The 12852-nt window shown below is 36.8% G+C and overlaps 1 protein-coding gene across 3 annotated transcripts in view; it reads right to left on the bottom strand.

Annotated features, from left to right (window-relative positions):
* The window catches only part of GRM1 (glutamate receptor, metabotropic 1), a 305009-nt gene that overhangs the window by 41649 nt on the left and 250508 nt on the right, over window positions 1–12852 (bottom strand). For all 3 annotated transcript variants that reach the window (XM_005883714.2, XM_005883713.2, XM_005883712.2), the window contains exons 5-6: window positions 12272–12440; window positions 1191–1317 (exon numbers count right to left, since the gene is read on the bottom strand). In XM_005883714.2, the coding sequence (XP_005883776.1) occupies window positions 1191–1317; window positions 12272–12440 (296 nt within the window). The remainder of the gene's footprint in view (window positions 1–1190; window positions 1318–12271; window positions 12441–12852) is intronic.

Genomic DNA, 12852 nt, shown 5'->3' with positions numbered 1-12852 from the left:
CTCAGAAAAGAATAGTTTATCAATTTTAACTGAAATTCAGTAAAAAAAAAAAAACTACCCATGCAAATAAAATACCTACTTAAAAGCAATGCATTTACTCCTCTGAGTATTTCTAGTGATTTGGGGGATTCTCTGCCTGTGGGTTTTCTTTTTTAACAATTACTGCTACCATGGCAACAACCAACAACACATTGTCCTGTACTGCACCCTTGCTCTGAGCCTGACATGGCACAAAATAAGTGGCAAATGAGATCTCATTTTCCATTCATGTATAAGACCAAAAGATGCAGAAACAACAGATGGCATTTAACACTAAGTATAAATTAGTGTGAGAGATGTATATTCTAAAAGATCCTAAAGAAAAGATTGGAAAAATATGGATATTTGGCTATATGAAACATTTGGCTATTGCAAGATAAAGACAGTCTGAGCTGTTGCTGGCTCAACTCATTTGAATGTTAAAGTGACTTTTATACATATGATGGATTAAATTCTTTAAAAGGATAATTTTATTAATATTCATCTACTTATAGTCAAGGAGGATTTTTTTAAAAAATATGTCTTTATTGATTTCAGAGAGGAAGGGAGAAGAAGAGATAGAAACATCAATGATGAGAGAGAATCATTGATCAGCTGCCTCCTACATGCCCCACACTGGGGATCAAACCCGCAACCCGGGCTTGTGCCCTGACCGTGAATTAAACTGTGGCCTCCTGGTTCATATGTCAAAGTTCAACCACTCTGCCAAGCCAGCTGGGCTATATTTTATATTTTTACATGTTTTTTCCCCTAATAGATTTTAAGCAAAACATGACTGGGACTATATTTCACTTATCTTTGTATCTATAGGGCCTGCTATAGTACCTCAGACATGATGTTCAGGAAAGAAGTTCAAATATAAATTCAAGTGATTAGAAATATCTTCAAATGAAATTTTTAAAAAGAAACTAAACAACTGGAATACCAGGATTCACTGTCAATACATTTTTAAATTTAGATTTAAATAAACTTTACTTTTAACATAGATCATGGAAAATTTATAAGAGGTCTGTGTATACTCTTTGCATGAGCCTTAGAGAGTGCATACTGTAAATGAACATCAAACAGGGCATGAGCTGATTGCTCACATTTTAAACATTGTGAAAGGGCCAATCACCAGAGACAAGGTTTACAAGTACAACTGCTCCTACCTGTGAGATCTGCATTGGGCCACCACCCCAAGTCACAGGCTTTGCAGGTGAACTCGTCTTGCACATATTCATTCTCTTTACAGGCTGTGCAAATCCAGCAGCAGCTCACTTCTCCTTTCCGTATAACCTGTAACATAGCAATATTTCACATGCCTAAAGAAGGTTTCTCCAGAAAGTCTGCTATTTCAGATGACTTGTTTTCATACTGCAATAAAAAGGTAACTTTAAAAAAAACTCTATATGCTGGAGATAATTAAGTACATGGATTAAAACATACCTGGTTACCTTAGAGTTCAAATGTGAATTTCAATTCATTTCATGCTGGATTTGGAAGTTTTTCAATAATAATTTCTTTAATAAAGATAACTGACTACATTATCTTTTACAGAGTTAATAATAAAACAGGTGAATTTTATTCTTATTTATATTAATAGGTATTAATTATTCTCAGAAAGTAAAGATAGAGCTTTCTTCTCTGAAAGAACAAGTAATATTTAAACACAAAAGTTTCTATATAATAAAAACTCATTAAATCATAAAAACTGAGGAGTTATGGAATGTTTATTATAATTATGAAAGTCTGATAAATTTTATAACGGACTGATGGCTAAGAAAGTATAGCCCAGTTATTGGTCTTGCTATTTGCTCTAGTGAATTCAAAAGGTCACATAAATTGTTGAAAGAAAAATGACTAGCCCAAAATTACTGAAGAATTGCTCATTATCTGAGCAGTTTAAACTTTCTCCCATTTTCAAATTGTTTGGTAAGCACTTTTTCACTTACACGATACAAAAATAAACATCAAAACACACTGCATTTAAAGTGAGTTTCTTGTAAACAGCATATGATTAGATATTGCTTTCATCTCCAGTCTGACAATTTCTGCCTTTCTATTAATGTGTCATTTATTAAAATCATTGGTGTGATTGGATATGCATCAATCATCTTTTTTTTCTATCTATTCCATCTGTCCTATGTTTTCTTTTCCTTTTATTCTGCCTTCTTTTGGATTGAGAATTTTTTTAGCACTTCATTTTATCTCTAAAATTGGCATACTTGCTAAACCTCTGTGTTGCTTTTGTGGCTGTTGTAGGATTGAAAATATGCACCACTAACTTATCACAGCCTACATTCAAATAGTATTATACCACTTCATTTACAATGTAAGACCCCTACAATATTCTTCCATCTCCCCCTCCTATTGGGTATTGTTTTAATACATTTTACTTACATGTATTTTATAATCCCCTATGAAAATTATTTTTGCTTTAAACAATCATCTTTGAAATCCACTTTTGGAAAAAGAAAAAATTTATTATATTTTACTAGAGGCCCGTTGCATGAAATCCATGCAGGGTGGGGGGAGGGCTCAGCACGACCTGCACCATCTCCAATCCCAGAGCCCTCAGGGGATGTCCTACTGACGGCTTGGGCCCTCTCCCCGTGGTTCTCTGCTTTCTGTGGGGCCTGCCTGCTCCACACCATGGCAATGGCCAAGCGTGCCCTGCTGGGTGCTGCCTGTGGGCCACACTTGCCTGCTGGGCTCACGTTGCTGGGGTGACGTCGCCAGCGTCCTGCCCTGGCTGCTATGGGCGCCGCCATCTCTGTCCCAGAGTGACGGAGTGACAGTTAATTTGCATATTACTCTTTTATTAGATAGGATATTTACCCAATAAATATATTTTAACATCTGGTGCTTTTAAGTCCTTTGTATAGACCCAATTTTCTATCCCCTATAATTTTCTACATTCTGAAGAACATTTCTTAACATTTATTGTAGTGCTGGTGTAAGAATTATGAGTTCTTTCACTGTTTATTCATTTGACAAGTCTTCATTTTGGCTTAATTTTTGGAAAAAAAAGTATTTCCACTTGGTAGGAAAGTTTAAATTGGCAGGTTGTTTTTTTTTTAATTTCTTTTAGCACTTTCTGCCATTCCATTGTCCTTGGAAATAGAATTCTAGGTTAAAATATTTTTTTTCTTTTAACACTTTAAACATATCATTCCTTTCTTGCCTTGTATATGGTTTCTGATGAGAAGTCAGCTGTAATTTTGAGTTTGTTTTATGTCTGTAACAGAACTTTTTGTTGTGGCTAATTTTAAGATTTTCTTTTTTATCACTGGTTTTTAGCAATTTCATTATGTGTTCAAATTCTTTGGGATTTGTTGAGGTTCATGAAATAGAGTTTACATTTTCATTACATTTGAATATTTTTCAAGTAATTATTTCTTTAATGATTTTCTCTAGCCTGTCTCCTGAGTCTCTAATTGTGCTTGTAATATACCTCTTGACTGTATTCTGCAAGTCACTGAGCATCTGTTCATTTATTTAACTTTGTTTTCCCTCTGTGTGCCTCATTTGCCTATTTCCTGTTGCTATGTTTTTAACTATTGATATTTACTTCTATAATGTCTAATATCTGTTAACCCCATTCATTGAAATACTATTTCTTATATATTTTACTTTTCATTGTATAAGTCCCATTTTGTAATGTTTTAGTATTTTTACTTGCCTTCCCATGATATTCATGTTTTGTTTTAAATTCTTTAGTATGTACTTTAAGTAGATATTTTAATATTTTTGACTGCTAATTTCTTCATCAATGTAATTTCTGGGAGTGTTGCTGTTACTGGATTTTCCTTCTGGTTATGTCTCACTTTTTCTCACTTTGTCATATGTCTGAAATTTATTGACTAGATGCTGACCATGTGTGGTCACACACAAGGTGTAGAGCACTGGAGATTTTTTCTTGAAGAAGTATTGTTCTTCCTTCTGGCAGGCAGCTAAATGACTTGTGGCTCACTTTGAGTCATGTTTTTAATCTTTTAGGGCAAGTGCAAAATAGTCTCTATTTTATGAATAGTTTGGTCTCATTATTAAGGTTTGGCCCCTCTGGGGTCTCTACTTAATTTCTTGTGCATTCAATAAGGTGTTTCCACTCTGGTTTGTGAAGACTGGAACAATTTCTGGCTCCATGTGAGCTTTACAATCCAGCTACCCAGTAATTATTCTTTATCTGGAATTTTTAAAAAATATATTTTTATTGGTTTCAGAGAAGAAGGGTGAGAGAGAGAGAGAGAGAGAGAGAGAGAGAGAGAGAGAGAGAGAGAGAAACATCAATGATGAGAGAGAATTGTTGATCAGCTGCTTCCTGCATGTCTCCTACTAAGGATCTAGCCGGCAGCCTAGGCATGTGCCCTTGACCAGAATCAAACCCAGAACCCCTCAGTCCACAGGCCAATGCTCTATCCACTGAGCCAAACCAGCTAGGGCTACTTGAACTTTTTGAATTTTATCCTACTCATGCTCAAATCGGCATTTCATCAAATACTCAAGGGAATTCGCAGCCAACTTCTGGGACTTTTTCTGCATAGATCTTTCCTCCCCCTTACTCTGCATTACAAATTCTAGTTGCCTTGGCCTTCTGAAACTTTGAGTTTCTGTCTTCTTAAATTAGCAAGATGGCTAAACTCTGTTTGTGTTCTCTCTCAGTGAACAACAACCAGGAAATTGCCTCCAGGCAGAAAGCTTGAGTGATTTTAAGGTTCACCTTGTTTGTCTCCCCTCTGAAATCAAGGTCATGTGCAGCTCCTCAACGCGGGAACACAATTATTTCATACATTGTGTCAAGTTTTCAATTGTTTACAGCACAAAGCAAAGTCTGGCCTCTGTTACTCCATCATGACTAGAAGCAAAGTCTCTGACCAACACATAAAACATTATCACGTTTTCATATGTAAAATAAAAAATTAAACTGCAAATATTGGCATCCCTCAAAGTCATGCAAACTGTAGCCTTTGTAAAAATAAAATTATATTTTCTCAGATCAGGTTGAATTTCATACCACTATTTTAGAATTACATTTAAAAAATCAAATGACAGTATATTTTCAGAAAAAGTAAAGGTTTCCTTTTTCTTCTTTTACATTCAAATAACTTTGGAAAGGATAATCAAATTAAGTCTATTTCAAAAATTCATACCTACACTCAGAAGAAGTATGGGGAATTTACATTACACATGACAAAATTTTCTAAATTATAGGAGAAAAATTAATTAATAAATGAATGTTGCTTTTAAATCTTACTTACTATTAAAAGTACATTAAGAACCATCACAGAACATTGTATATCTCTTCAATCAGTGCTATCTTTTTCTCTCACTATAAAATTAATACTACTAATTAGACAAATCCAAAAATGATAATGCTAAACAAACTTATTTATACAAGATGACTGTAAAGGTAGATCCTAGGGGTAGCTGGCACATGGAAAATATTAAAAATTAGGGTTTGAATGACTGAATAAATGAGTGAATAAGTGATTAGCTTATACCTTTAATAAATCATTAAAAATGAAGCTTCTTAAATGGAGTAACTTTTACCACTCTTTTATTCAGCTACCAAGTATGTGTAATTTTGCCAAATAATGTCTATAATATGGAATTTGTATTTTCTATTTTCAGCCACATACTAGACTGAGATTTTATAACTTTACACCTGAATTTCGGTCCCTGTTGCCTAACCATGTAATAGGTCTCCAATCTCTTCTCACTCTGGAGTGGTATACACAGTTGCCCAGATCATCTGTATGGACTGTGTACTCCTCAACAAAAGGGACTTCCATTGTTTTCAGATCAAAGTCATCAAGGTACAGAACTGAACCAAGAACGCGCAGTAGGCAGCTAATGAATGAGTGTCAAATTGAATCTTTTAAAAAATATATAGTTAAGCCACTTAAGGAATTTTAGTGCCTCCTTAATCCAACACTTTTGAAATATAATGCCTGCTCTTTGGTCAGGCATTCACTTTGTCCTTGATCCTTGTTTCTGCACCCAACCTTATTAATTTCTTACATAATTCTGCCCTGAAGGACATTCTCCATGCCGACCACTGCATATGTCCTCATTAATGTCCACATAACTCGGTTTGCTTTATTTGTTTTGGAGGGAGATTTCAACTAGAGTAGATACATTATCAAATTTGTAATTCATCTGACTTGCTTTTCAGAAGGATTATTCTGGTTGCTGTATAGAGAATATACTTTAAGGAGGGAAAGAGAGAGGGAAAAAATTGTGTGTGTGTGTGTGTGTGTGTGTGTGTGTGTGTGTGTGTGTTTTAACCACCAGCTCTAACATAGAACTATATAGTAAACAAATAACTATATTTTAATAGAAGAATGACTATTACCTTTTTCTATTTCAAATGTCATCTTTCCTCCTACAGTTTATCTATGTCACTACTTTCTAGAATAGACATAACATCAAAAGTTGCAGTAAGTATTTCTAGAGCAATAAACCCTTTGAAACATTACCTTACTTGAAATTTTCTAATAATTAAAATATAGTTGGTATCTTGGTTACCACAAATTAGCTTTTGTCCTCTATTTCATGTCTATATGGTAGATATGTTTCTCTTCAGATACATTTTTTAAATTCTCGAGTTATTATGCCTAATTTATGTTTTAATCTCCCCAAATCATGAATATTCTTCATTATTTTTATATCCATAATGCTCATTGATTTTTTTGCATACGGTATACATTCAATAAGTGAACAATATTTTTTCATATTTTTTTCACAGGATAACATTTCCTATGACAGCTCTAAGTCATGATAAAAGTCTTGATGTTTCATGGAAACTGCCTTGGAAGGACCAATGCTTAGTGAGGCAGAGGATCTGTTGCTTCTTTTCCCTTCAGGTATACATGGTGCTGTACTTATTGTTAGTGAGATCAGGAGACCTGCTGCTGCACACAATGCTATGATTCAATGCCATATACACTGTAGGAGTCTTGAAGTATTTATGCTATAGGAAACCAAGTATTCACTTTATGACTAAATCTCTGAAGTGATTTGTAATGGATTTTTTAAAATTAAGGTTTTCTTTAGAAAAAGGAGGAAAGAAAACAGCATCAAGAGAATATAATGAAGGACAAGTAACTATAAGTTAAAGGAAATAGGGAAAAGTTTCTTCAGAAAGGAAATACCTGAGAGACTAAGAAGGATAAAGAAATTGCATCTACTCAATTAAGTCTGTAGAAAAACCAGCTGCAAGAGAGAAGGTAGCCCTGCCCTCCTGTGTCCCCACAGCACCCTGTGTGAGAGCTTGGACAATGATCAATTCTAATTGCTGGTATGTTTTTCTACAGCTACACCATGAGTTCCTCGAAGAAGAAGTTGTGCTTAAGTTTCCTTTGCATTCAGAGTGCTGGCATAGTTCTGGGCACATATTAATTACTCAGTAATGTATATAAAATAAAAGAAGGACATAATATAGAATATGACATAAAGAGAAGAAATGGAAATAAATAATTCAAAGAGAATAAAAAGAAAAGGTAATTGAAGAGAGTGTTGTAAGAACTAAATAAGAATATCAACTTAGGGAAATCCTACATTTATTATAGAAAAAATGTAATAAAATGTTACAGGAATACAAAACGATCGCAAGTATAGATATATACTGAACCAGCTATGCATGAGTAGTTCTCTACAGAATGACACAAAATTATACTCCATGGGGTGAAGTTAATTATGTGCATTTTTCAGCTAGAAAACAGCTGCAGAAGGGATCAATACCTTGTGCAAATCTCAGTCACGTTATCTCCAGTTATTTCCAAGAGTTAGGCTCTTCTTAGTGTAATAACGGCTGGCAGGGTGATGACATGTTATGCTGAGAACCAAAATTATATCTCAGAGGTTGGCAAAAACCCTTTATTCAGTGGCCCAGTATGCCAGATACAGTGCTATGCATAAGAACAAATAAATGAAAAGACCTCCTGATCATTGAAGTTAAAAAGCTCAAAACCTAACATGCTGCATTAAGTACACTGCTAGAAGGAGGAATGAAATGCTTACACAGAGAACATACATTTAATCATTCATTCATTCATTTGTGAAAGGGCTAAAGAGAATAAAATGGGGCAGAGAAAAACTTATTGTGCTTAGCAGATATTTTGCAGAAAGCTTGCAACCTTGAGCACCGCATAGCTCAGATAACCACTAGCCATCTGACACTGGGAGGAACCAAGCACGAACCAGACCCTTACATCAGCAGGAATGACTTGCAGCCAGCAAAAATTAATAAAAACCTTCCCCCTCTCTGCTCTCTTTGCTGATGCCTTTGTCGGTATCAGCCCACCTGCACCCAGGTGCCTAGAATAAAATCTCTTTTGATACATTATGGCCTCATGTCATAGGTGCACGACCCCAGCCCACTCCGAACATTTCAATTTGCAATGTGTGTTTAGAGTTCCTACAATGTGCCAGGAACTATGTGAAAACTAGAAATAACCAGTGAACAAAACAGATAATATCCCCATCCTTGAGGGACTATCATTCTAGAGAAGGGCTTTGAGAAAAGAGCAGCAAAAAGAGGAATAGGGTTCAGGACAGGCACCAAAATGATGTAAGTGCAGTGCCTAGGGACCACATTTAAAGAGGCATGCACCCTCCATGTTGAGCAACTACCCACCCTGCACTTGCAGGACCTTGAGAGTGAGTGCCTCCTTGAAAGTCTGTGCCCTAGGTACCTCATTTGCCTCACCTTGGTCCATGTTCTGATAGAGAGATACCTGGAATAGAGGTTGCAATTTTGCATATTGTGGTCAAGTAAGGCCTCACCAAGACAATGCCATTTGAATAAAGATGTGAGAGAGGGAAAGAGAGTATGCCCTGAATAAAGATGGTGGAAGAGTGTTCTAGGCAGTGGGAATGGCTAGAGTAAAGACCAGGTAGGATGAGCACTTTGTATACTCATACGATTGTCTTCCTCCTCTACTTTTCTGTATGAATGTTATACTTCCAAATGTTTACTAAGAAAAGTAAATGGGCTCTGCTTCTGCTGCGACCACCTCCAACACACAGCAGCCATGTGTGCTCCTGCTCTGCCCACTATTATGTGATTCAGCGGGAGCTCCTGGAGACCTGTCCCTGAAAGTGGTGGACAGGCTGGGTACAAAGTAAGATGATCACCAAGTTCAGTAACCAAGAGATCAAAGCATGAGAAGTGAAGATGTAGGTATTATGAGTGTCTATGGATAAATTAATGATAATTCCATGGAACTTCTCATTATAACCAGTGTTTGAAAAGTTTCCGCCTCATCCAAAGAAAGTACAGTAACTTTCTGTTTACACATGCACAGCATAATACCAAAAAAAAATATTTGTCTTCTACTTTTTTCAAAATTTTAGCCAGTATGTTTTTTAGCAGCTGGGACAGATCACATCATCATTATGTAATCATAGGCTTCTCAGATAAGGATTTTAAAAAATATTTTTATGGACAATTTGTATTGAGAACCTGCCACCCTACTGCAGAGTTTAGAAAATATTGCATCATGGAGGAACCACATTGTTGTTTCACTGGTTGCCAAAATGGTTATATTAACTATGAACAGTTTAAATGAATAGTATTCTTTGATTCACAAAAAGAGAACGTTGAGATGTTTTGGGACAGTTACAATGGATGATGTTATTGCTAATTTTCTTAGCCAGTCTTTTGGCTATGTGAAAATTGTTCTTATTCTTTGAAAGCATAATTTGAAGTGTGAAGGTACGAAGCTTCATAATATTTGTACCTCGCCTTTTAAATGGTTCAGGGAAAAATAGTTAACCCAATTCTGAAGTTTATAGACTGTAAGATATGTGTAACTGGGCTTTTCTCCACATGCATAAGGTGTACTTTACCACATGACAATATGGCATCTGCAATGAGGAACCATTTATGATATATTCCATGTTCCCCTAATGTCTCCAAAATTCTGTCAGATTGGTCAGATGAGATTCGTAGAAATTAGTGATTTTTCTCCACTCTCCATGTCCAAACTTCCAGTCCCCAAACCATCAACTTATAGTAAAGAATTCAAAGACAAATTTAAGGGGGGAAACAAAGAGGAAAGCAGGGGAAAACAAGAATAGAAGGGCAGTGAAAGCAATCTGCAGGGTCCTTTCCCGTGATTTCTCTGCCTGCTGCCTTCTCTAACAAATTCTCCCTACCACCTTCACAAATATTGCTTCCTTAATTCTAGATTCTGTTCCTCTGGCATTTTAAATGTGGACCTCTGCTTATAATTTTAGTGTGAATTATTGAGAAAATAAGGCTTAGCAATCAAAATTTGCATTTGTAGGAAACATATAGGTTCATATAATGAAAGATAGTAGGACAACATATGGCTGTAGGGTATAAGAGCTTTGGGTTGGCACCAAGCCCAGCTCTGGCACTTTCTACTGAGAAAGCTTGGAGCAAGTGAATCAACCCCTCTGCACCTCAGATTCCTCATTTGTAAAATGGGGGTGATGATACCTGCTTTTAAAGGGTTGTTTCAAGGGGTAATTGGAATGATGATGCTTGTAAAGCATTATTGTATTTGTACAAGTATATGCTTGATAAATGTTAGTCCCTGACCTCAACCATCTCTTTTCTTCTTTTCATTTTCCCTTCCTTTGCCTCCTGTCCCTTCTCCCCTCTTTCCTGCCCTTCCCTGAACCATGGAAAACCACAGCAGGCTTGGTAAGGGAGAGTATCATATGTGCAGAACACTTGCTGTTCACTTACAGATGTACTCTCCACGTTTTATGTGCCGCCTCAGATTGACTTCACTAGTCTCATGTGAAAGAATTTCATCGGGACAAGAATCAGAAATGTATTCTTGGGGAGAAGCAGTGCTGATGTTCAGCTCATACACAGTGACTGTGTTTACACAACTGAAACACGTAAGCACTAAGAGGAAACTAATGGTATCTTTAAGCCTCCTCAATACCCCACACTATGTGAGCCTTATAGGACTCCTCGCTCAAATCTCCCCATGGGTGTGATGGGCGGCCTCCAGGACCCCATCACAGCACTAGAATGAAGTCAATTCTGATTGGTGAGTTGTCATGACAATTATTAAATCCTTTCATCATCATATTGCAGAGAAAACAAAAGATACTGAAAGCTAGGATGATTTGTCTAAGAAGTTTGTTTCATCTTCGAAGTGGCTGGTGTCAGTGGGAGGTGGAGTTCATCAGGACAGCTGCCAAAAGATGTTGCAGGTGGCAAATCTCTATCTTCTTTGATCAGGAGAGATAAGGCTTTTCCAGTTTCCACACCAACACTTTTGTATGAGTCGCCTCTTGCCCTAGACACCTGAGTGTTCCTCACCCCTGCGTGGGTGGTGCACAGCTCATGAGAATGGCACAGCAGGATGGCCATGGCTCATGAGAAGAGGGTCAGAGCCACACAGGGCACCTACTCCAGCTCCAGCTGTGCGGGGCGACACTTATGTGACAGCCTGTTTGCTTCCAGAGACGGATCACAGAAAATTAGAGATGGAAAGACCTGTTAGGTCATTTAATCAATACCCTTGCCAGCTCACAATCATGCCCCCACACTCCATCTCCTAGTGCATTACCCAGATTGGTTTTAAGTAGCACGGGATACAGAGAGCACTGTCTCTATGTCTTCTTCACCGAGAATTCTCTCTAGCACATCCGGCTAAATGCTCATTATTTAATGTTTATTTACTCTAGTTTTATGTATGGAGTCATATCACGGTTACTTACAAGTTGGGGAAAAGGCATCTGATAATAGAGAGTGAGGACTCTCTCGGCTAGAAAATACTGGTTTTAGGAAAAGCGAAGAACTTGGTGGAGAAATGATCAGCAGTACTTCTGTGTTACCTCATTCAACTTCTTTTATTTTAGTTATGTGCTTATTTAGCAATGTTCAGCTCCTGCTTTCTTTAACAATAGCTAGAACTACAACTAAGCAGTATCATTTGTTTTGGTTTCCACTTTTACATCTGTTTCAGTTTTCAAATCGATCATGCACCCCCCTGCTTTCCATATTGTATTTTAAAATCCTGCGTCATCATTGTGATTCAATTAAAGACTATTCCAAATATTGAAATGGTTTTCCTATTCCATTTCCTAATCTTCCTTTGTCTTTTCAATTTTAGCTAACTACAAGCACAAAAACAGTAAGCCTGGTCCATCCTTCCTGGATAGTCTTGTCTAAGAAAAATGTCTGTGCATTTTTTATTTATATCCAGGCAGGGGGCCTCCTCGTGAACACCGTCTGAGAATGCATTTGTGGCTGGCTTACCTTAATTTGACCCTTTAAGCAAGGCTCGCTGCACACAGACCGTACCATCCCACTCTTGTTCATCTGGATCTTGTAGTCATCGATGTTCAACACCCCCTCGTGCCAGGTTCCCACGTGTACATAGTCATAGCGATTAGCTTCAGTGTACTGCAGATTCATGATGTCATACCTACAAAGAAAACAACATGTGTGTCTTGGAGAATATGGACATAATGTACAAAGCAAAGAAATATGGTAAATCTATACTAACAAAGAGAAGGGAAATAAAGGCTAAAATCATCTCCAGTCCTAACACCAGCTACTGCCGATATTTCAGTTTATTTGTAATGTTTCCACTGATTTTAAAAAATGTGTATCCCATTCTCAATTTCTGTGTATTGTCCATATTTGCTAAAGAACACAGTATTCTTGGGCTTTCTCTATGCATGTTTTCCAAAATAAGATTTCTGTGTGTCTGTGTGTGCTGAGTTGATCATCTCCTCCAAATCATTATGCCCTCAGTCATTGTTTGAACAAGTAGCATGTCTGGAGAACATTAACTCCTTGACTTAACTACTTTTATTCCAATTTTCCTTTTTACA

This window comes from Myotis brandtii, unplaced genomic scaffold (genome assembly GCF_000412655.1).
Source record: "Myotis brandtii unplaced genomic scaffold, ASM41265v1 scaffold8, whole genome shotgun sequence".
Lineage (NCBI taxonomy): Eukaryota > Metazoa > Chordata > Mammalia > Chiroptera > Vespertilionidae > Myotis > Myotis brandtii.
This window is presented reverse-complemented; position numbering and strand designations above follow the sequence as displayed.